The sequence below is a fragment of the Salvelinus namaycush genome, chromosome 34 (assembly GCF_016432855.1).
Source record: "Salvelinus namaycush isolate Seneca chromosome 34, SaNama_1.0, whole genome shotgun sequence".
NCBI classification, from domain to species: domain Eukaryota; kingdom Metazoa; phylum Chordata; class Actinopteri; order Salmoniformes; family Salmonidae; genus Salvelinus; species Salvelinus namaycush.
In genome coordinates, this window is record NC_052340.1 from 4,015,308 (window position 1) to 4,041,188 (window position 25,881).

Below are 25,881 nucleotides of genomic sequence, written 5' to 3' on the forward strand. Positions count from 1 at the left end.
TGCGATAGAAAGCGTGCCAGAACGCGCTTCAGTAGTTGAACTAAAGGCAAACAAGACACATAACTTTACTGTAGGCAAAAAGCAGGCACAAATGCAAAAAAACTAAAAACACAAGTCAATTTAACAAAGCTTTAAATAGTGCCTTAAGAGCATATTAGCATTGGAATGAGACACTCATGGTTCATCCATCCATTGATCTATTAATTCACAGGAACACATCAGCCGGAGGGCTGTGCTTCCTCCTGTCACGTCGCACACTCTTGTACATACAAGAGCAGATACCACTACTGTTCAGTGAAAAAAAGACATGCTCGCAACAGTCTTATACTGCAGGGGATTCTGTTCCTTGCAGCTGATACGCCGTGGTCTGTAGGAATTCCCATGCTGGGGCACAGTGGGAAAGTTCATATCAAACACATAATAGGACTTGAAGCACACATCCAGTGCCCCCAAGCAGTGAAAAAAGTCATGACCGGGCTGATGGAAACATGAAATGCCGGTACAATTGTATAAATGCCTACAGACAATTTGTTCGTTCGACATGGTGGAATCTTTGTGTCGTTAAAAGTAATTATATGATAAATGGCGGGAGAAACTCCTTTTTATTCCGAAAATATTGATATAATAACCATCATATCGAAGTGTGTGTGCACTACTTCATCACGCAGAGCCTTTTCTCTGCAAAAAGTCAGTTTGCTGGAAACATCTCTGGTGGGAAAATGCGCATATTGTTTTATGCAGATTTGAGAATATTTGCATGAAAATCTGTCGCAAATTGGATGGAAACCTTCCTAATGTCTTGAAGTGTGCAGTTATGCATAACAGATTTTTGAAATCTATTCCTTTCATTCAATGTTTACAAAATACCGTGTACCATCATCTAATTTCCCCATCATATGCCTATCCACTATTTAAATGTACAGGCTGCAAGTCAATGGACTTCATGGTCTCATTGAAGACGGGTCGGAATGTCTTTCTGCCCATCTTGTAGACTGGTGTTGGGAGGACCACTGGCAGAAGTCTTAAAGCGATGTCACCTTGTGTATCTGGAGAGAATAAGTTATTAATAAAGTTATTCAGTGAATAACTTTACTGTTTCTGCCTAAAAAATAAATGAGCGTCTGAGGCACCACCAGCAGGGTCATTTCAAACATATACCTGCACTTTGAAGATAAGATCTTGGCCCTGCTTTTCTCTGGGCTGGCGAAGCAAAGTTTTTTTGTCCATGAAGACCGCAATCCAGTTATCAGTGAGTCTCCCCGAGCAGTCCGGGTTTAAACCGTAGAAGTCCTGAGCAATCTGTAGTAAAGCAGACAATGACTTTTCTTGTAATATTTCATTTTGGTTTTAGTGCTTTTTTTAGTACAAATACAACATACATTGACAAAAACAATAGACAGCTTAACATTTACACACATATCCACAAACATTTATGACATCACACTTGCTCAGATCCACGTTCCCACCGTATCCACACGCAATGCTGTTTCTAATTCTTGTGAGACTCTGCCCAATATGACTTCAAATTGTGTTTTGTTGTAGCCAGACAAACATTTACTTTTCCATTGCAGTTAATCACTAGTCTGGCTAACACCTAACTCTTGAAGGTCTCCTGACTTCAGAGGCTGTAATGGCTCTTTGATGTTGTCTGCACAATGTGTCGATAATGAAAGGGGCTGTGCTTTAACTGGTAGGCTCTCCGCTGTGTCCTTCTCACACCCACAGCCTACTTTCCAGACCAGTGTGGTCACAGCTCTCCCTGCGCTGTGAGTCACGCGGGTCGCATCAGCCAGGCTAGTTAATCACAGCAAACAGAATAAAATTCAAGTCTAATGTTTTTGTAAAACCATTTACCCACCATGCCTGGAGTATCCAGCAAATGCTCATACTATCTCGGCCCCATTCTGTCTGGTCCACTGAGCCCCCTGGATCGCTGTCTCCTTCATGTACTCTGCAACCTGGTTTGCCGGCCAGATGTTGTTCAACCAATTGGTCATCTGGGCTGCCTTGTGTTGTGAGCACAAAGTATTCAATGAATTATAAATGTATTTTAACAATCAGTTTTCAAAATGCACAACAAATGTTTCGACATGTACCTGGCAAGACCCGGCTACTGCTCAAGCTTGATGTATCGCTTGGTGTGTCCACAGTGCTATGCATTCATGTGTGTGTCCCGAGGACCTTCCCTCCTGTATAAAAAAAGGTGGTGTTTCCAGAATACTCACTGTGTGTAAGGCTTTTATGTTCTCCTTTAACTTCAGGCTATAGTCGAGTCGTCCAAATGCAAGGGCATTTCCTGGTTTATCTCTTCCGCTGCAAAAGAGAGGGTGAAAGGGATATCTAATCAGTTGCACAACTGAAGGCATTAAACCAACCCCTCTGAATCAGAGGTGCGGGAGCCTCCCCTAAACGACATCCAAGGCGCCCGGGGAGCAGTTGTTTTTGGGTGTTAACTGCCTTGCTCAAGGGCAGAATGGCAGATTTTTCCACCTTGTAATGTATCTAGTCCCAAAGTGGCTGCATGGTTCTAAGAGGCTCTGGTGAAGTCTTTCAAGTTTCCATTAAGGTTGTATGATTGTCATCGATAACCAATGTGGAAGTAGATGCTGTTTTACACAGGGTCAATGAAAATCAGTGTGCCCCCGCCCACCATGAAGATCTGTCCCCACTCTCAAAAATGAATTCTTAGTTTTACTTACCCTCAAACTTTGGAATAAAAGAGGCCTTGACCTCTGCATTTAAGTACAGAAATAAAGAAATGTTAGTTTAGCTAGCTAGCTATGTTTCTAACTTGGCTACATCAAATTTAAGGTAAACTAACGTTAGCTAGCTAACAGAATTTGCATCCATCCTCCGCAACTTCACAAGTCTGACTAAAGTTGCCACTGTCACAAAACATTGAAAACCAGTATAGTAACACTAGCAAACTCAATCAAACCATGAAATAAGCATGCCAAATATCTTGGTTAAATTAACCCAGATGGAGAATAAGTTAAATCTAGCTATGGTAACTTAGATAGCCAGTGAAGTTAGCTAACCTAATGTATGGTAACTTATTTAGCTAGTCAGCTAGCTTAGCTAATGTGCTAACGAGTGAAACAGTGTCCAAGACCGTCCAGAAGAAGTGTCAGACTAAGGTAATTCACTTTAGTTAGCTACCGTTACAGACACTGACATAGTTAGCTAGCCAAATGTTGACAAAAAAAACGTACATTTAGTTATATTCTGCCACAACACTTCAGAAAGCTAGCATGGTCACAAGGCTAATGTTACCACAGCCAGAGATATTAACACAGAAAATGGCTAGTGTCACGTCCTGACCATAGTTCTTATGTGTTTTGCTTGTTTAGTGTTGGTCAGGACGTGAGCTGGGTGGGAATTCTATGTTGTGTGTCTAGTTTGTCTGTTTCTGTGTCCAGCCTAATATGGTTCTCAATCAGAGACAGCTGTCAATCGTTGTCCCTGATTGAGAATCATATATAGGTGGCTTGTTTTGTGTTGGGGATTGTGGGTGGTTGTTTCCTGTCTCTGTGTTTGTGTTCTGCACCAGATAGGACTGTTTCGGTTTGCCACACTTTGTTATTTTTTGTTCGTTGTAAGTGTTCACTGTTTTTTGTTTAATTAAACATGTTGAGCACTGGCTACGCTGCGTGTTGGTCCGATCCCTGTTTCACCCCCTCTTTTAGTGAAGAGAGGGAAGGCTGCCGTGACAGAACCACCCACCAAACCCGGACCAAGCAGCGTAGCAACGGGCAGCAGCGGCAGCAGCAGCAGCAGCGGGACCAGGAGAAATGGACTTGGGAGGACGTATTGGACGGAAAGGGTTGCTATACATGGGAGGAGATCCTGGCTGGCAAGGATCGCCTTCCATGGGAACAGGTGGAGGCAGCTAGGAGAGCGAAAGCAGCTGAGAAGGGGAACCGGTGTTATGAGGGAACACGGCTGGCCAGGAAGCCCGAGAAGAAATCCCAAAAATGTCTTGGGGGGGGGCTAAAGGGTAGTGTGGCGAAGTCAGGTAGGAGACCTGCGCCCACTTCCCATGCTTACCGTGGAGAGCGGGAGTACGGGCAGACACCGTGTTATGCGGAAGAGCGCACGGTGTCTCCTGTACGTGTGCATAGCCCGGTGCGGGTTATTCCACCTCCCCGCACTGGCCGGGCTAAATTGAGCATTGAGCCAAGTGCCATGAAGCCGGCTCAACATATCTGGCCTCCAGTACGTCTCCTCGGGCCGGTGTACATGGCACAAGCCTTACGCATGGTGTCCCCGGTTCGCCTACACAGCCCAGTGCGGGTTATTCCACCTCCCCGCATTGGTCGGGCTACGGGGAGCATTCAACCAGGTAAGGTTGGGCAGGCTCAGTGCTCAAGGGAGCCAGTACGCCTGCACGGTCCGGTATATCCGGCGCCACCTTCCCGCCCCAGCCCAGTACCATCAGTGCCTACACCACGCACTAGGCTTCCTGTGCGTCTCCAGAGCCCTGTTCCTCCTCCACGCACTCTCCCTGTGGTGCGTGTCTCCAGCCCAGTACCACCAGTTCCGGCACCACGCACCAAGCCTCCTGTGCGTCTCCAGAGCCCTGTACGCACTGTTCCTTCTCCCCGCACTCGCCCTGAGGTGCGTGCCCTCAGTCCGGTACCACCAGTTCCGGCACCACGCACCAGGCCTATAGTGCGCTTTGAGAAACCAGTGTGCCCTGTTCCTGCTCCCCGCACTAGCCTTGAGGTGCGTGTCTCCAGTCCGGTGCCACCAGTTCCGGCACCACGCACCAGGCCTACTGTGCGCCTCAGCAGGTCAGAGTCGGCCGTCTGCCCAACCCCGCCTGCACTGCTCGTCTGCCCAACCCCGCCTGCACTGCTCGTCTGCTCAACGCCGTCTGCACTGCTCGTCTGCCCAGCGCCGTCTGAGCTGCCTGCCTGCCCAGCGCCATCTGAGCCATCAGATGGCAGGAGGCTTTTCTGGCAGCTTAGGGTCATTGTGCTCGAATCGTGAGAAAAAGGTGTTTAGCTCATCCGGTAGGGTGGCGTTGGTGACCGCGATGTGGCTAGCTTTATTTTTGTCATCCGTGATCGTTAGGAGCCCCTGCCACATACGCCTTGTGTCCAATCTGCTGAATTGCTCCTCCACTTTGTCCCTATACTTGTGTTTCGCCATCTTGATTGATTTGCGAGGTCGTATTTGTACTGTTTAACCAAGCTATTGTCCCCGGTCACCGTGCCTTGTTTATAAGTAGCATCTCTCTCTTTCAGTTTTCCTACTAGGCTGCTTGTTTTGGAAGTCCAGAAATGGATGTACCAATCCCAGATTGGACCTTCAACTTTCAAATTCAAGTACTTGCGAAGTCTCAGGACATGCTGCTTTAGGTTGGTGTCCTCTTGTTTGGAATCAAACTCCTACCGCAGATAATGTAATCACTAGTCATCTGTTGGGTTTCAAAACTAATAGTATTTCCATTCTGCATGCTGTATTAAAACAAAAGGCATCACAATAACCTTCATTGCTGTAAATTCAATCACTGACTCATTATCCTGATGCCAGTTTGTAAAAGCCTGTCTCTTACTGGAATGCTATGGACAGTGTGGAAATAGATGTTGATTACATCTACGATCCAGGAAGCAAAGATAATCATTCTAGCACTCTCACATTGGGCAGTTTCTAGTCACATATCTAAATAAAGTGGTGTCGAGGTTCTCTTGAATAACTAATGTTGTCGGTTAAGAGAAGTGTATCTTCAATGTGTTGCTGTAGAAAATTCAATGAAATACCATGCACTTTATTTGTCGCCTTAGAGTATTACAATGAGGGCTATGTAATAGCGGCGTGGTACATACAACCTTCACAGGCACCAGGAGTACAGTAAGAGTACATAGACTTGAAAGTGCATGGCAAATAAATATAAAAAAGTAAATGTTCTACTGTGGCTCTGCGGTGATGATGACACAGAGCTTTTAAACTCAACCTTTTTGGGAAGCAAATGGTAGCAGCTGGTGCACAGCCTGTGGTCTAACTTCTCATCGCATCACAGGACGCTCGGCACAATTGATCCTGACACCGTCAAGCAGGTTCCCTCTATTTTTTTTTCTCTGAAAACCACTCTATCCTCCACAGCCTAGGAGAGGGGTTGGGACACAGGGAGGTGGGCGGGGTGGTCAAAGCAATAGGATAGATAGAGAAAAGGGGATGGAGTTGAGGAGGCGGCTGAGGCAAAATGAAAGAGTGAAAGAGATAGAAAGAGAGAGAGAGACGTCTGTCTCTTCCCTGGCACCGCAATGATGCAGCCATCCTCCGGCAATCTCTCAGCAGGTATCATTACCTGTCATTCAGGCTAACTGTGTCCACCGGGCACCCTCAGATAGGCCACAGCGTAATTGTCTGAGTGCCGGAGAGAGGCGAGAGGACAGTTTGATGAGAAGCTGGAGGAAACAGATAGACATTGGCGGTGGGGCTGGCAAACACACTCTCGGATGGAAGAGGAAAGGGAACAACAGAATACTACGTCACTCTTAAACTACTTATACTCAAAGGGGAATTACAAAGCCATATGTGTGTGTTGTATTTTAAAATGTTTACTAAACAGATTGGCTTTTTGTTTATATCTCTTAATAGGAATGGGAATTGGTATATCCTCTGAGGATATGAAATGTAGATTTTCCACTTTGTGGTCAATGCCATCCTCACGGACAGGCAGACGCGGTTGTGAGCATAGCTTATCTGGTTGTCGAAATGGAATGTTTCTGCAGGCTGGTTTTCATTTTGACCCAGTCATGCTCTGACAGAGTGCCTGCACTTCTTGACAGTTGGTTTAACCGGCAGTAAATGTACTTTCATTATTCAAGAAAATACCTCACACCATTTGACAAGAGCTCAATATGCCTGGGTCAAACGTAGTGCACTCTTGAAGGGAAATAGGGTGTCATTTGAGGTGCGGTTTCGAATAGAGTAGTACCATGCTTCATGAATGTTTAATCCAAGGTACTGAAAGCGGTTGTTCTGCTACCTGTTTATGAGGAGTGAGTGGTGTGATCATGTCACTGAGGTCAATTTCACCCCAAGCCTTACAGAAAGGTGTCTGGTGGAGGAGAAAAGGTTACATTGGTCTATCGGAAATATCAGTCAATTGTTCTAGACCAATGTAAATCCATGTGGGGCAGAGGGGTGGTGATTTTGTGCTATAAATCAAATTGTATTGGTCACATACACGTGTTTAGCAGATGTAATTGCGGGTGTAGCGAAATGCTTGTGTTTCTAGTTCCAACAGTGCAGTAAAATCTAACAAGTAATATCTAACAATTTCACAACAATACACACAATACATACAAATCTAAATTAAAGGAATGGAAATAAGGATATATTAATATTTATTTATTTATTTATTTATCCGTTATTTTACCAGGTAAGTTGACTGAGAACACGTTCTCATTTGCAGCAACGACCTGGGGAATAGTTACAGGGGAGAGGAGGGGGATGAGTGAGCCAATTGTAAACCTGGGATTATAATATTTGGACGAGCAATGTCAGAACGGCATAGACTGAGATACAGTATAATATAATACAGTATATACAGTGGGGCAAAAAAGTATTTAGTCAGCCACCAATTGTGAAAGTTCTCCCACTTAAAAAGATGAGAGAGGCCTGTAATTTTCATCATAGGTACACTTCAACTATGACAGACAAAATGAGAAAAAAAAATTACAGGCCTCTCTCATCTTTTTAAGTGGGAGAACTTGCACAATTGGTGGCTGACTAAATACTTTTTTGCCCCACTGTACATATGAGATGAGTAAATCAAAATATGTAAACATTATTTAAGTGACTCGTGTTCCATTATTAAAGTAGCCAGTGACTTCAAGTCTATGTATATAGGGCAGCAGCCTCTAATGTGCTAGTGATGGCTATTTAACAGTCTGATTAATGCTGTCTTGAGATAGAAGCTGTATTTCAGTCTCTCGGTCCCAGCTTTGATGCACCTGTACTGACCTTGCCTTCTGGATGATAGCGGGGTGAAAAGGCAGTGGCGCGGGTGGTTGTTGTCCTTGATGATCTTTTTGGCCTTCCTGTCACATCGGGTGCTGTTGTAGGTGTCCTGGAGGGCAGGTAGTTTGCCCCCAGTGATGCGTTGGGCAGACTGCATCACCCTCTGGAGAGCCCTGCGGTTGCAGGCATTGCAGTTGCCATACCAGGCGGTGATACAGCCCGACAGGATGCTCTCAATTTTGCATCTGTAAAAGTTTGTGAGGGTTTCAGGTGCCACACCAAATTTCTTTAGCCTCCTGAGGTTGAAGAGGTGCTGTTGCGCCTTCTTCACCACACTGTCTGTGTGGGTGGACCATTTCAGTTTGTCAGTGATGTGTACGCCGAGGAACTTGAAACTTTCCACCTTCTCTACTGCGGTCCCGTCGATGTGGATAGATGGGTGCTCCCTCTGCTGTTTCCTGAAGTCCCCTATCATCTCCTTTGTTTTGTTGATGTTGGATGAGAGGTTATTATTCTGGCACCACACTCCCAGGGCCCTCACCTCCCTGTAGGCTGTCTCGTCGTTGTTGGTAATCAGGCCTACTACTGTTGTGTCTGCAAACTTGACGATTGAGTTGGAGGCGTGAGTGGCCCTGCAGTCATGGGTGAACATGGAGTACAGGAGGTGGCTGAGCCCACCCCCTTGTGGGGCCCCAGTGTTGAGGACCAGTGAAGTGGAGACGTTATTTCCTACCTTCACCACCTGGGGGGCGGCCCGTCGGGAAGTCCAGGACCCAGTTGCATAGGGTTGGGTTCAGATCCAGGGCCTCGAGCTTAATAATCCGCTTGGAGGGTACTATGGTGTTGAATGCTGAGCTGTAGTCAATGAACAGCTGAACCAAGTCATGCTGAGAGACTCACTGTGAAGAACTGCTATATATGTCCACTGGTGCAGAGAGAGTAAGGGACACAATCAATAGTTTAGGGAAATGCTTGAACTTAAAATGGTTGACATTCATTTTGTGCAACATGCTTAATGGAAACTGCAAATACAGTGTTTGTAGAATTCGATTTTTTTTGTTTAAAAGGTTTAGGATATACATTATTAATGTATGTGCAGTATATTTTACTGCTAGTGTTAATGCACACATGCAATGACAGAAGAATCATACTTCAAATGTCTTTATGCACAAAGAAGATATTTTGCTCACAGGAACTAGATTGACAAGCGTGTCATTGGGAATATTAGTCAAGATAACATTTTTGCGAACAACATGGGATGCGCTTTAACCATTCAAAATATTCAAAAGTGAACCGCAGTCAATTGCGGTTATTTTCTGTGACACAGTAATCTCCCCGAGCTTGCAGATATGACTCTGGGTTTGTGACACCATTGACGTGACAGTCTGGAAATTGAGTGCCAGTCATTCTCGACATTCATCCACATGAATCTGGCTGCCTGAAGTTCAGGCTCATTTCAGCCCAGGTTAGGTCCATAATCCACATGCATTAGTCACCTCCCCTCATGAGCACAAGAAGTGAGCGATGCCTGCCCTCGTGAAATATCACATTTTGATCACCCCTCCAAGAGTGCAACGGGGACACGATTGGCGAAAGTGTCAGATTCTGGCAGTATCCATCATGTAGAGGGACAACAGCAAATGTACTCTGTCACCTTGACCACTGATGAGCAACGGCTTCTGCTTTTCACAGACTGAATATATCATACGGTATCTTTAACCTGAGCACTGCTTTGTGAATAAAAATGACAAACCTTGTCTTTTAGTGAAATAGTGTTATTATGTGACGGTAGATCAAATATTTACGATACAAATATAAACTCTTCTTCCTGATGCTGGAAGTCATCTGATACCACAATTGCTTAACTTTGCTACGTACCAATTACCAATTAGGTACCAATTACAGTGCAGGTATTTTTTATGAGACAATGTGAATGCTAAGTAAGTGTATAGAGTAACTTTATGGAGCTTGCATCTGTTGTTTCTCAGTGAGAGACGATACAGTCATTTTTAACTTGAGTTTACAAGCCACAGATTGAAGTGTGGGCTAATATATTTGCCACTGTTAACACTGCTGGAAAGGTTAAAGTGGCCCTTGGGGAGAGAGAGATGCTTGCCCAGTGTGTTTTGGAGGTTGCCATTGCCACCATGCTAGTGCCTGTGGATGGCTCCGGAGAGAGGGAGAAAGAGAGAAGGGGGAGGGAGAGAGAGGGAGAGGGGGAGATAGAGAGACAAAGTGACATACAAAGAGACGATAGAGGAATGTGATCCTCCTCTTTGACGGCTAAGTGCCCATCTCCGGCTAAGTGCCTCTTCTCCTTCAGGGCCCTAATGAAGCCCTGGGGAACTCCGCGGCTGCAGCCGTGGCCTGTGACTCATCCTTCACTGGGCCCCAGCCAGGGGCCCACCTCCCAGGGCCTGCTGTCTGCAGCCGGGGCCACCGGCACAGCTGGCACACCCTCATTACCGGCTGCATGGAGAAGCAACAAAGGAGCTGTATTCTCCGTGTCTCTGATCCAGGTGACTGGGCCCAGGAGCCTGTTCTCCGCTGCTCCCCTGTTCTCCACCTCTCAGCAAATGAGCAAGTGGAAATGGAAATGTCGTGGGCTGCTGTACTGTAGCCGTGGGTCCTCAAGAGGAGCCATTGTGATTCGGCAGCATATCAGGGTTAACAATGTACAAGGTACACCTAGAGGTCCATTGGCTCAGACTGCAGACGTGCGGATTGGTACAAACCCGCTAGTGATGCGTTGGGAGACAAAGCTGACCTTGAACACAAACTGCCTCTTTAATAGGAAAGCTGGTGATACCCCTGACACCGGAGTGTATGGAGTGTTGACAACAAGGAGGAGGAATAGCGGTACAAGGATAGAACAGGGAGAGGAGGAGAGGAGGATACAGGTGAGTGAGAACTGAGCGCAGTCAGCCGGGGCTTTCTCCCTGGGCCTCGCTGAGTGTAATCCGCTCGACAGATAGCAGAACACTGGGAGGACAATAAGGTTCTGACGCTCAGCAGTCGGCTCGATGAGGGAGTCTGTGGGGCCGCCATCACGTCAGACAGGGAGGACCCTGTGTGCTGATGCATTGGATTAACTCTATGTGGACTAAGGAGGTCATTTTCCACTGTGCACTCAGGTGTGTTATTAAGTGCACTCTGATCGGCGGCCGCAGGGTGTCGACAGGTGGCGTGTGTGTTCGCGTGTGTTCATGAGTGATTATCTTATCAATTGTGGCCATTCTAGTCCTGTACCCCAAAATATGTTATTTTATGTCAGTAGTGCCAACTAATGAATCAGATCGTCATGGCATTTCCTGAGGCGTGGCTCAATACACAGCATGGCTCAATTATTAGATACAGTACCGCTCCGGCCGCTGTGGTAACGCAACGTATCTCATGCCTTGACTGACGCCCTATGTTCCGCTTCCTCCTCTCCCTTTAACAGAAAGAAATTCACCGATTGCACGCAAACACATTTGTACACACACGTGCACGCACACACACTTATGCCTTAACATTTTACATTTACATTTGAGTCATTTAGCAGACGCTCTTATCCAGAGCGACTTACAGTAGTGAGTGCATACATTTTCATTGTTTTTTTCTTAACCTCCATTAACTACCAGCTTCTTCCCACTGCCTGGTGGTGTGTTGAGTAAGCGCGCCATTAGGAGGTGGGAAATGAAATGCAAATAAAAGCAGTATGCCCACCTCTCCACCGTGGCGAGGTGATCCGAGCCTCCATGCCTTGCAGGCTGATGTGTGTGTTTGGTGCAAGATGTGCCAGCCGTGCCAGCCAGCAATGCCCAAGGCCTAGGTGAGCTGGAAAAGGGGGATGGCAGGGGCCTGGCACATCTGGAGGGGGTTGTGCATCAGGAAGCCTCGCCAGAGTCTCCGCAGGGAGCAGTTGGAGTGGATGGGTTGGCGTGGTGCGTTTCCCAGAGCCATTCACGAGGCTGAGCAGTGGGGTGACAGCTGCTTGACACTGACAGCAGGTAGCCTAGTAGTTAAGAGCGTTGGGCCAGTAACCGAAAGGTTGCTGGTTCAAATCCCCGAGCCGAAAAATATGTCGACGTGCCCTTGAGCAAGGCACTTAACCCTAATTGCTCCTGTAAGTCACTCTGGATAAGACTGTCTGCTAAAATGTAAATGTAAAAATGTTATGTATTACATACCGGTTTTATGTGATACTTAAGTTACAATGAAATCGATCTTCCACTCCAAATGACCCGCTGATGAAAAGAGAGGCTAATTCTCCAGCTTTACCAGGTCTCCCTAAAAACAATTGTTTTTTAACCTCAAGAGACTATTCTGGTTGCATGAAGGCTAAATTAAATAATTTGATTAAAAGAATAATAGTAATTTATGTGTTGCATTGTTAGGTTCTAAATGAACCTATTAAAACTCACGGACGCTTAATAAAGCTCAAACCAAGTTTATTCACCCACCCTCTCCCTCAGTGACATGAATCAGTATATTTCATATTCTCAGAACCCAACAGCATAAAGAATATGGTGTGGGCCTGGCAGCAGATGGTGATAGGTGACCTGGCCATCTTTTCATTAGACCCTCAGCCAACGAGTCATAATGAGGGGACATATGGTAGAGGATCTGTATGATACTGAACCCACTTAACATCTAGCCCCATGTACAGTTAGCATTGTGTCTTGCAAATTAGCAGGATGATTGATTGGGAACAAGAAGCAGACCAAACCAACCAGGGGTTTGTTTCTGGAATCTAAATTCGTGGTGGTATATTATTTTTCTCGACGACTCAGACAGAACAGTACAGTGGCTAAGATGTTGAGAGAAATAATGTGTTATTTTAGCTGCAATGGTTTTAGGAAACTCACCATAGACTCAGGGGTGAAAGTAAGGTGGTACAGTTCGGTAAATAGTGGGGGTAAGACATACCGGTAAAACATGAGCTGGCCATGTGACAATAATGAAAACAAAATGTCAAGAATACGATAGGCTATTACCAGGGTTGGGGAGTAACAGATTACATGTTATCCATTACATCAAATCAAATAAAATCACATTTATTTATATAGCCCTTCTTAGATCAGCTGAAATCTCAAAGTGCTGTACAGAAACCCAGCCTAAAACGCCAAACAGCAAGCAATGCAGGTGTAGAAGCACGGTGGCTAGGAAAAACTCCCTAGAAAGGCCCAAACCTAGGAAGAAACCTAGAGAGGAACCAGGCTATGAAGGGTGGCCAGTCCTCTTCTGGCTGTGCCGGGTGGAGCTTATAACAGAACATGGCCAAGATGTTCAAATGTTCATAGATGACCAGCATGGTCAAATAATAATAATCACAGTAGTTGTCGAGGGTGCAACAGGTCAGCACCTCAGGAGTAAATGTCAGTTGGCTTTTCATAGCCGATCATCATTACATGTAAGGCATTACAAAAAACAGTAACTATAATCCGTTTGGTTACCAGCAAATATATTGTAATCAGATAACAGATATTTTTGAAAAACTAGAGGATTACTTCGAGGATTACTTTAAATTCAGAAAGGATGTTTGTGAAAAAGAATCTTTGACACTTCTCTGTTTGACATTCATATCATGCTGTGGTGGATGGTTGTTCACAAATCTAAATGTGTATTTGAACCCAATAATGGTTGAATTCAAGAAGTTTAAGCTGCCTATCAATCATTGTTTTTTAAACCAGTGGACAGCCAGTGGAAAATGCACTCTTGCAACAGCTGCACAGTGCAGATCCCAGCCTATGGAATAAAAGTGGGGCTTTTATTGCTCAATCTAATTCATGCTGATAAAAAAAATATATACATAAGCCTAATGGACACATGCTCAAACTCACACACTTTTGATAGACTTAAAGGTGCAATCTGTAGTTGCTACATCCATTTTTTGACTTATATACAGTAACAGTCAAAGGTGCGGACAGCAGTAGAGGCATTAATTATGTCCTAATGACAATCGCCAAATGTCATTAAACTTTTTGGTGTTTTGTGTAACAGATGTCTCTTTCCAGGGTCCCAACTTTGGTTTTACAAGTGGGGGGAGGGCATCGTTTATTAAATGTTTTTGTCATATAACCACCCGACCTCTTGGAGGCGTCCGCATGGTCCTAAAGCACACTGTTGCCTTGTTTTGTATCACATTCCAATGATACAACTGAGGGGGACAAAAATGCAATTTCAGAATGTGGGGGGGCATGTCCCCACCGTCCCCAGTGAAAGTTGCGCCCCTGTCTCTTTCCATTCACCACTTTGTTTGGAGGCTTGAAAGATGTTGAGTGGTAGCCTAGTAAAGTGGATGAACGTGCAGGGGTAGCCTAGTAAAGTGGATGAACGTGCAGGGGTAGCCTAGTAAAGTGGATGAACGTGCAGGGGTAGCCTAGTAAAGTGGATGAACGTGCAGGGGTAGCCTAGTAAAGTGGATGAACGTGCAGGGGTAGCCTAGTAAAGTGGATGAACGTGCAGGGGTAGCCTAGTAAAGTGGATGAACGTGCAGGGGTAGCCTAGTAAAGTGGATGAACGTGCAGGGGTAGCCTAGTAAAGTGGATGAACGTGCAGGGGTAGCCTAGTAAAGTGGATGAACGTGCAGGGGTAGCCTAGTAAAGTGAATGAACGTGCAGGGGTAGCCTAGTAAAGTGGATGAACGTGCAGGGGTAGCCTAGTAAAGTGGATGAACGTGCAGGGGTAGCCTAGTAAAGTGGATGAACGTGCAGGGGTAGCCTAGTAAAGTGGATGAACGTGCAGGGGTAGCCTAGTAAAGTGGATGAACGTGCAGGGGTAGCCTAGTAAAGTGGATGAACGTGCAGGGGTAGCCTAGTAAAGTGGATGAACGTGCAGGGGTAGCCTAGTAAAGTGGATGAACGTGCAGGGGTAGCCTAGTAAAGTGGATGAACGTGCAGGGGTAGCCTAGTAAAGTGGATGAACGTGCAGGGGTAGCCTAGTAAAGTGGATGAACGTGCAGGGGTAGCCTAGTAAAGGAGCCCTTTGAAGTAATTGACAATCGGATGACAACGTCATAACTGGTTGCGTTCATGCCACAATAAAAGGTAATACATTTTTATGACTAGGCCCACAGAGATTCTATTGAATTAATAGGGATTCTAAATATAATTATATGATTAGTCCCCAGTTTGACGTGGGCTGGATTTTCCGAGCTGAAGTGACCAAGACACACCTCCAACAACACGTACACTACTATTCAAAAGTTTGGGGTCACTTAGAAATGTCCTTGTTTTTTAAAGAAAAGCAAATGTTTTGTCAACTAAAATAACAACAAGTTGATCAGAAATACTCCCTTCACAGAACAGTGCAAACTGGCCCTAACCAGAATAGAAAGAGGAGTGGGAGGCCCCGGTGCACAACTGAGTAAGACGATAAGTACATTAGAGTGTCTAGTTTGAGAAACAGATTCCTCACAAGACCCTATAAGTGTACCTTACATTATTCTGCCCCAAACAATGATAACTGTTCTCACCTAGTGGCATTTGGGCTATATACTTGGTGAGCGCTGATGCCGCCCCATGATAAGCAGTGCCCACTTTGCCAAAGGTAGGGAGCAAAATATTTAGCTAGTCCATGCCCAGCACAACTCTCCAGGGGGCTTGGCTCTCCACCAACGCTCCGTCAAATTCATTTAACATAAATTATGTAGCCTACGGTGGAAAGAGTAGTACCCAATTAGGTTTTTCTGTAGCCCATAGACCAAATGTATTACAATGTCATGAGACACTTTTTAAACATTAACTTATTAATGAGGAGAGAGAGTGCAGGAGAAAGTAATCTAAAAAGGCAAATGGGCAGACATCAGCTTTGGAGCAGCTTTGGCATAATCAAACAGAGGTAAGCAGCAAATGGTGCTGAAATAATGAATTAAAACAATTGTCTTCTTTTTAATTTGACTTCACTAACAACAGGAGGGCTGTGTTGGAGCCTATTTCTTCCTATAAAAAAAGTTAGGCCTACCTGTTTGAAAGACACTATTATGCTATCCATGGATTTGTCAGTGTAGCCAAATCCTACAATACTGTCACCATGCATGCTGTACAGTCAAATTGAGTGGGGGTATGCCATAACCTTGAAGAAGAGGGCAAAAATGATAGCTATTGTTAGCTTTATATTTAGAAATAAAGCCACACCTGTTTTGAGCCCCACCTGTTTAGCTAAAAAAAATATACATAATTTAAAAAATATATATATACACTTCCATTCAAAAGTTTGGCGTCACTTAGAAATGTCCTTGTTTTCCATGAAAACATACATGAAATGAGTTGCAAAATGAATAGGAAATATAGTCTAGAAATTGACACGGTTATAAATAATGATTTTTCATTGAAATAATAATTGTGTCCTTCAAACTTTGCTTTTGTCAAAGAATCCTCCATTTGCAGCAATTACAGCCTTGTAGACCTTTGGCATTCTTGTTGTCAATTTGTTAAGGTAATCTGAAGAGATTTCACCCAATGCTTCCTGAAGCACCTCCCACAAGTTGGATTGGCTTGATGGGCACTTCTTAAGTACCATACGGTCAAGCTGCTCCCACAACAGCTCAATAGCGTTGAGATCGGGTGACTGTGCTGGCCACTCCATTATAGACAGAATACCAGCTGACTGCTTCTTCCCTAAATAGTTATTGCATAGATTGGAGCTGTGCTTTGGGTCATTGTACTGTTGTAGAAGGAAATTGGCTCCAATTAAGCACCGTCCACAGGGTATGGCATGGCTTTGCAAAATGGAGTGATAGCCTTCCTTCTTCAAGATCCCTTTGACCCTGTACAAATCTCCTACTTTACCACCACCAAAGCACCCCAGACCATCACATTGCCTCCACCATGCTTGACAGAGGGCGTCAAGCACTCCTCTAGAATCTTTTCATTTTTTCTGCGTCTCACTAATGTTCTTCTTTGTGATCCGAACACCTCAAACTTAGATTTGTTTGTCCATAACACATTTTTCCAATCTTCCTCTGTCCAGTGTCTGTGTTCTTTTGCCCATCTTAATCTTTTCTTTTTATTGGCCAGTCTGAGAGATGGCTTTTTCTTTGCAACTCTGCCTAGAAGGCCAGCATCCCGGAGCCGCCTCTTCACTGTTGACGTTGAGACTGGTGTTCTGCGGGTACTATTTAATGAAGCTGCCAGTTAAGGACTTGTGAGACGTCTGTTTCTCAAACTAGACACTCTAATGTACTTGTCCTCTTAATCAGTTGTGCACCGGGGCCTTCCACTCATCTTTCTATTCTGGTTAGAGACAGTTGCGCTGTTCTGTGAAGGGAGTAGTACACAGCGTTGTACAAGATCTTGAGTTTCTTGGCAATGTCTCGCTTGGAATAGCCTTCATTTCTCAGAACAAGAATAGACTGACGAGTTTCAGAAGAAAGGCCTTTGTTTCTTGCCATTTTGAGCCTGTAATCGAACCCACAAATGCTGATGGTCCAGATACTCAACTAGTCTAAAGAAGACCAGTTTTATTGCTTCTTTAATCAGGTCAACAGTTTTCAGCTGTGCTAACATCATTGCAAAGGGTTTTCTAATGATCAATTAGCCTTTTAAAATGCTTAACTTGGAATAGCTAACACAACGTGCCATTTGAACACAGGAGTGACGGTTGCTGATAATGGGCCTCTGTACGCCTGTGTGGATATTCCATAAAAAAATCAGCCGTTTCCAGCTACAATAGTCATTTACAACATTAACAATGTCTACACTATATTTTTGATCAATTTTATGTTATTTTAATTGGCAAAAAATTAGCTTTTCTTTAAAAAACAAGGACATTTATAAGTGACCCCAAACTTTTGAACAGTAGTGTATATAAACTCAGCAAAAAAAGAAACTGCCCTTTTTCAGATCCCTTTCTTTCAAAGATCATTTGTAAAAATCCAAGTAACTTCACAGATCTTCATTGTAAAGGGTTTAAACACTGTTTCCCATGCTTGTTCAATGAACCATAAACAATTAATGAACATGCACCTGTGAAATGGTCGTTAAGACACTAACAGCTTACAGACGGTAGGCAATTAAGGTCACTGTTATGAAAACGTAGGACACTAAAGAGGCCTTTCTACTGACTCTGAAAAACACCAAAAGAAAGATGCCCAGGGTCCCGGCTCATCTGCGTGAACGTGTCTTACGCATGCTGCAAGGAGGCATGAGGACTGCAGATGTGGCCAGGGCAATAAATTGCAATGTCCGTACTGTGAGACGCGTAAGACAGTGCTACAGGGAGACAGGATGGACAGCTGATCGTCCTCGCAGTGGCAGACCACGTGTAACAACACCTGCACAGGATCGGTACATCCGAACATCACACATGTACAGGATGGCAACAACAACTGCCCAAGTTACACCAGGAACGCACAATCCCTCCATCACTGCTCAGACTGTCCGCAATAGCCTGTGAGAGGCTGGACTGAGGGCTTGTAGGCCTGTTGTAAGGCAGGTCTTCACCAGACATCACCGGCAACAATGTCGCCTATGAGCACAAACCCACCGTCGCTGGACTAGACAGGACTGGCAAAAAGTGCTCTTCACTGACGAGTTATGGTTTTGTCTAACCAGGGGTGATGGTCGGATTTGCGTTTATCGTCGAAGGAATGAGCATTACACCGAGGCCTGTACTCTGGAGCGGGATCGATTTGGAGGTGGAGGGTCCGTCATGGTCTGGGGCAGTGTGTCACAGCATCATCGGACTGAGCTTGTTGTCATTGCAGGCGATCTCAACGCTGTGCATTACAGGGAAGACATCCTCCTCCCTCATATGGTATCCTTCCTGCAGGCTCATCCTGACATGACCCTCCAGCATGACAATGCCACCAGCCATACTGCTCGTTCTGTGCGTGATTTCCTGCAAGACAGGAATGCCAGTGTTCTGCCATGGCCAGCGAAGAGCCCGGATCTCAATCCCATTGAGCACGTCTGGGACCTGTTGGATCGGAGGGTGAGGGCTAGGGCCATTCCCCCCAGAAATGTCCGGGAACTTACAGGTGCCTTGGTGGAAGAGTGCATTTCACAGCAATAACTTGAAAATCTGGTGCAGCCCATAAGGAGGAGATGCACTGCAGTACTTAATGCAGCTGGTGGCCACACCAGATACTGACTGTTACTTTTGATTTAGTTCAGGAACACATTATTCAATTTCTGTTAATCACATGTCTGTGGAACTTGTTCAGTTTATGTCTGAGTTGTTGAATCTTGTTGTGTTCATCCAAATATTTAAAGTTTGCTGAAAATAAACGCAGTTGACAGTGAGAGGACATTTCTTTTTTTGCTGAGTTTATATACACTGTCACGTTCCTGACCTGTTTTCTGTTGTTTGGTATGTGTTTATTGGTCAGGGCGTGAGTTTTGGGTGGGCAGTCTATGTTTTCTGTTTCTATGTTGGTTTTGGGTTGCCTGGTATGGCTCTCAATTAGAGGCAGGTGTTTGACGTTTCCTCTGATTGAGAGTCATATTAAGGTAGGTTGTTCTCACTGTTTGTTTGTGGGTGATTGTCTTCCGTGTCAGTGTTTGTTCGCACCACACGGGACTGTTTCGTTGTCGTTAGTATATGTAGTCTGTTCCTGTTCGTGCGTTCTTCATGTTTTATGTAAGTTCTCTCGTTCAGGTCTGTCTACTTCGTTTTGTTGTTTTGTAAAATATTCAAGTGTTCTTCGTGTGTTTAGTTTCGTCTTGTTAATAAAGTTCATTATGTATTCACAACCCGCTGCACGTTGGTCCAATCCTTGCTACTCCTCTTCGGATGAAGAGAAGGAGGAGGCTCGTTACAGAATCACCCACCAAACCCGGATCAAGCAGCGGTTTAACGGACAGCGCACGAAGCAGGATTTCTGGTCTTGGGAGGAGATCATAGAAGGAAAAGGACCATGGGCTAAAGTTGAAGTGAATCGCCGCCCATGGGAACAGCTGGAGGCAGCTCGGAGAGCGGAGGAACCAGCGTTATGAGGGGACGCGTCTAGCACGGAAGCCCGAAAAGCCCGCAAGTACAACCCAAAAATTTCTTGGGGGGGGGCTAAGAGGTAGTGGGTCTAGGGCAGGTAGGAGACCTGCGTCCACTTCCCAGGCTAACCGTGGAGAGCGGGAGTACGGGCAGACACCGTGTTACGCAGTAGAGCGCACGGTGTCTCCTGTACATGTGCATAGCCCGGTGCGGGTTATTCCACCTCCTCGCACTGGTAGGGCTAGATTGAGCATTGAGCCAAGTGCCATGAAGCCGGCTCTACATATCTGGCCACCAGTACGTCTCCTTGGGCCGGCTTACATGGCACCAGCGTTACGCATGGTGTCCCCGGTTCGCCTACATAGCCCGGTGCGGGTTATTCCACCTCCCCGCACTGGTCAGGCGACGGGGAGCATACAACCAGGTAAGGTTGGGCAGGTTCAGTGTTCAAGGGAGCCAGTACGCCTACACGGTCCGGTATATCCGGCGCCACCTCCCCGCCCCAGCTCAGTACCACCAGTGCCTGCACCACGCACCAAGCCTCATGTGCGTCCTCAGAGCCCTGTACGCACTGTTCCTCCTCCACGCACTCTCCCTGTGGTGCGTGTCTCCAGCCCAGTGCCTCCAGTTCCGGCACCACGCACCAAGCCTCATGTGTGTCCTCAGAGCCCTGTACGCACTGTTCCTTCTCCCCGCACTCGCCATGAGGTGCGTGACCTCAGCCCGGTACCACCAGTGCCGGTACCACGCATCAGGCCTATAGTGCGCATCGAGAGTCCAGTGTGCCCTGTTCCTGCTCCCCGCATTAGCCTTGAGGTGCGTGTCTCCAGTCCGGTACCACCAGTTCCGGCACCACGCACCAGGCCTACTGTGCGCCTCAGCAGGGCAGAGCCATCTGTCGGCCCAGCACCGTCTGAGCCATCTGTCGGCCCAGCACCGTCTGAGCCATCTGTCTGCCCAGCGCCGTCTGAGCCATCCGTCTGCCCAGCGCCGTCTGAGCCATCCGTCTGCCCAGCGCCGTCTGAGCCATCCGTCTGCCCAGCGCCGTCTGAGCCATCCGTCTGCCCAGCGCCGTCTGAGCCATCCGTCTGCCCAGCGCCTTCTGAGCCATCCGTCTGCCCAGCGCCTTCTGAGCCATCCGTCTGCCCAGCGCCTTCTGAGCCATCCGTCTGCCCAGCGCCTTCTGAGCCATCCGTCTGCCACGAGCCATTAGAGCCGTCCGTCAGTCAGGAGCCGCTAGAGCCGTCCGTCAGTCAGGAGCCGCCAGAGCCGCCAGCCAGTCAGGAGCTGCCAGAGCCGCCAGCCAGTCAGGAGCTGCCAGAGCCGCCAGCCAGTCAGGAGCTGCCAGAGCCGCCAGCCAGTCAGGAGCTGCCAGAGCCGCCAGCCAGTCAGGAGCCGCCAGACAGTCATGAGCTGCCCTACAGTCATGAGCTGCCCTACAGTCATGAGCTGCCCTACAGTCATGAGCTGCCCTCCAGTCATGAGCTGCCCTCCAGTCATGAGCTGCCCTCCAGTCATGAGCTGCCCTCCAGTCATGAGCTGCCAGAGCCGCCAGACAGTCATGAGCTGCCCTACAGTCATGAGCTGCCCTACAGTCATGAGCTGCCCTACAGTCATGAGCTGCCCTACAGTCATGAGCTGCCCTCCAGTCATGAGCTGCCCTCCAGTCATGAGCTGCCCTCCAGTCATGAGCTGCCCTCCAGTCAGGAGCTGCCACTCAGTCCGGAGCTGCCACTCAGTCCGGAGCTGCCACTCAGTCCGGAGCTGCCACCCAGTCCGGAGCTGCCACCCAGTCCGGAGCTGCCACCCAGTCCGGAGCTGCCACTCAGTCCGGAGCTGTCATTAGTACAGAGTTGTCCCTCTGTCCTAAGCTACCTCTCTGTCCGGAGCTACCTCTCTGTCCTGAGCTACCTCTCTGTCCTGAGCTACCTCTCTGTCCTGAGCTACCTCTCTGTCCTGAGCTGTCTCCTCTATGTAGGAGGGGCCTTAGTGAAGGTTCCTGGACCATGGTCGGGGGCGAGGGTCGCCACTCAAAGGACGCTAAGGAGGGGGACAAAGACAGGGGTGGAGTGGTGTCCTCGTCCACCGCCGGAGCCGCCACCGCGGACAGATGCCCACCCAGACCCTCCCCTTGAGTTGTAGGGGTGCGCCCGGAGTTCGCACCTTGAGGGGGGGGGTTCTGTCACGTTCCTGACCTGTTTTCTGTTGTTTGGTATGTGTTTATTGGTCAGGGCGTGAGTTTTGGGTGGGCAGTCTATGTTTTCTGTTTCTATGTTGGTTTTGGGTTGCCTGGTATGGCTCTCAATTAGAGGCAGGTGTTTGACGTTTCCTCTGATTGAGAGTCATATTAAGGTAGGTTGTTCTCACTGTTTGTTTGTGGGTGATTGTCTTCCGTGTCAGTGTTTGTTCGCACCACACGGGACTGTTTCGTTGTCGTTAGTATATGTAGTCTGTTCCTGTTCGTGCGTTCTTCATGTTTTATGTAAGTTCTCTCGTTCAGGTCTGTCTACTTCGTTTTGTTGTTTTGTAAAATATTCAAGTGTTCTTCGTGTGTTTAGTTTCGTCTTGTTAATAAAGTTCATTATGTATTCACAACCCGCTGCACGTTGGTCCAATCCTTGCTACTCCTCTTCGGATGAAGAGAAGGAGGAGGCTCGTTACATACACACACACACACTACCAGTCAAAAGTTTGGACACACCTACTCATTCAAGGGTTTTTCTTTATTTTTATTATTTTCTATATTTTAGAATAATTGTGAAGACATAACTGTGAAATAACACATAGAATCATGTAGTTACGAAAAGTGTTATACAAAAAGATTCTTCAAATAGCCACCCTTTTGCTTGATGACAGCTTTGCACACTCTTGGCATTCTCTCAAACAGCTTCATGAGGTAGTCACCTTGAAAGCATTTCAATTAACAGGTGGGCCTTCTTAAAAGTTAATTTGTGGAATTTCTTTCCTTCTTAATGTGTTTGAGCCAATCAGTTGTGTTGTGTTCTGACAAGTATACAGAAGATAGCCCTATTTGGTAAAAGACCAAGTCCATATAATGGCAAGAACAGCTCAAATAAGCAAAGAGAAATGACAGTCTATCATTACTTTAAGACATGAAGGTCAGTCAATCCGGAAAATGTCAAGAACTTTGAAAGTTTCTTCAAGTGCAGTTGCAAAAACCATCAAGTGCTATGATGAAACTGGCTCTCATGAGGACCGCCACAGGAAAGGAAGACCCAGAGTTACCTCAGCTGCAGATAAATTCATTAGAGTTACCAGCCTCAGAAATTGCAGCCCAAATAAATGCTTCACAGATTTCAGGTAACAGACACATCTCAACATCAACTGTTCAGAGGAGACTGCGTGAATCAGGCCTTCATGGTTGAATTGCTGCAAAGATACCACTGCTAAAGGACACCAATAAGAATAAGAGACTTGCTTCAGCCAAGAAACACAAGCAATGGGCATTAGACCGGTGGAACTCCATGCTTTGAGATTTTAGATTTTTGGTTCCAACCGCTGTCTTTGTGAGACACAGAGTAGGTAAACGGATGATCTCCGCATGTGTGGTTCCCACCGTGAAGCACGGAGGAGGAGGTGTGATGGTGTGGAGGTGCTTTGCTGCTGACACTGTGATTTATTTAGAATTCATGGCACACTTAACCACACCTCCAGGCTGTGTAAGGGCTATTTGACCAAGAAGGAGAGCGATAGAGTCCTGCATCAGATGACTTGGCCTGCACAATCACCCAACCTCAACCCAATTGAGATGGTTTGGGATGAGTTGGACCACAGAGTGAAGGAAAAGCAGCCAACAAGTGCTCAGCATATGTGGGAACTCCTTCAAGACTGTTGGAAAAGCATTCTTCATTTAGCTAGTTGAGAGAATGCTAAGAGTATGCAAAGCTGTCATCAATGCAAAGGGTGGCTACTTTGAAGAATCTCAAATATAAAATATATTTTGATTTCTTTAAAACTTTTTTGGTTACTACATGATGACATATTTGTTATTTCATAGTTTTGATGACTTCAATATTATTCTACAATTCTACAAAAAAGTAAAAATAAAGTCAAACCCCTTGACTGGGTAGGTGTGTCCAAAGTTTGGACTGGTACTGTACATATAAATATGGCATTTAGCACGTTTTTATCAAAAGCGGCTTACAGTCATGCCTTCATACATTTTTGTACTGGTGGTCCCAGCGGGCATCGAACCCACGACCCTCGTCGTTGCAGGCGCCATGCTCAACCAACTATAAAGTCTAATGGGGTTTTTATTTTTCTCCTCCCTCCGGAGATATCCATCCATGACCATTACTCCCTCACTCTATCCATTGATATGGTGAGCTATTTGCCTGCATCCACGTAGCAGGACATGAATGTGAATGGGAGTATTATTTTATGCCATGTTTTTTGTACTCAGAGAGGCAGAGAGGGCCAAATAAAGCCTGAACAACATCAGAAACCATGCCTTTAACACAAAACGAATAGAAAAACATTCCACCATGACCACTTAACGATACATGATATCCTCCACATTGAGAATAACATGTGGACATGTTTTGTCGCTATTCTCTCTGTAGCTGTTATTTCAAAGACATCCTCCTCCCTCATGTGGTACCCTTCCTGCAGGCTCATCCTGACATGACCCTCCAGCATGACAATGCCACCAGCCATACTGCTCGTTCTGTGCGTGATTTCCTGCAAGACAGGAAAGCCAGCTCCTCAAATCCATTCACTGTTATTAAACCCACCTAAGGAAGCGATCTGTAGACTGTCTGCAGAGGAGTATGCAGGGAGAAGATACATTCATTTTAAAGTAGGCTGGCAGCGGTGTTAAAAATATCCTCCTCACTCGCTGTGCCTGTGTATATATATGTGTGTGTGTGTGTGTGTGTGTACCTGTTTATGTTCCTCTGTTTCTTTGTGTGTGTACCTGTTTATGTGTGGTTGAGCCTCTGATTAAAAATCCAGGCAACTAAAGCAACTTTACAGCTTGTGCCAAGATGAATGGCAGTCCACCGGTGGCAAAGCGGGCCCACACCTTTTTTTAAAGCAGCTGTTTATATGCAATGAATCTTGTATCATTTGTGGATGTATGTGCTGACCCAAGCAGATAGTCGGCCGGGGGCTAATGCGGCTCCAACCGCGCATAGGGCATTTGTCTCAAGGTGCAGGGCAGAGTACCGGGCAGGTAACCAGCAAGTGATGGCTGTTCAACAGTCTGATGGCCTGGAGTTAGAAGCTGGTTTTCAGTCTTCTAGATGGTAGCAGAGTGAACAGACCATGACTCGGGTGGCTGAAGTCCTTGGTTAGGTGTAGGTGTGCGTGTGTGCAAAGTGTGTGTGTAATGTAATTCACCATGCAAGCCATAGGAGCTGTGTGCATAATTGCATAACATTACTTTTGCATGCCACCGGTGTCATCACCCATAACACTTAATCTCAGGGGGATTACATTAATCAGAAATTAACTCAGGATCCCGGTCCCTATGTACTGTAGCTATAGCAACACTTACAACAGAAACAAAGCCAAACTGTGGACTACAGTCAAATCGTAGAAATCTTTCAAAATGCAATCCTGTTGCATGGCAGCGACTTGAAGGCTGTGTCCCAAATGCCACAGCCTTGATGAACAACCCAGTGAGCGAGAGAGAGAGAGAGAGCGATTTAAACAGCTCTGTCACCAGTGAAATGTGATGTGTATCTTTGGTGTGCCATGATGGCGGTGGTGGGAAAATAACAAACCCTTGGTCAGGTCAGAACAAGGCTCAGGAGAGACCATTACTGTACCCTAGCAGGCTACACTGGTGTGAAACTGAATCCAAATGAATTCCATCCCTCACAATCCTCAATCCTGCTCTGAGGATTTCTTGCCTAGTTTATTCGATTAAAGTCTCTGGGTGCTCGTCCAATGCACTGGAGTGGATCGCTATGCACAGTCAGTACTGTTGTTCGCTGAGGGCCAAAAAGAAAGGCACCTTTTCTTTAA

The 25,881-nt window shown here is 46.3% G+C and overlaps 1 protein-coding gene across 1 annotated transcript in view; it reads left to right on the forward strand.

Moving 5' to 3' along the window:
- The first annotated feature begins 9,498 nt into the window (after positions 1-9,498).
- The window catches only part of LOC120029127 (glutamate receptor ionotropic, kainate 4-like), a 177,163-nt gene continuing 160,780 nt past the window's right edge, over positions 9,499-25,881 (forward strand). Inside the window, exons 1-2 of the mRNA XM_038974436.1 lie at positions 9,499-9,510; positions 10,298-10,493. Of these exons, the coding sequence (XP_038830364.1) occupies positions 9,499-9,510; positions 10,298-10,493 (208 nt within the window). The remainder of the gene's footprint in view (positions 9,511-10,297; positions 10,494-25,881) is intronic.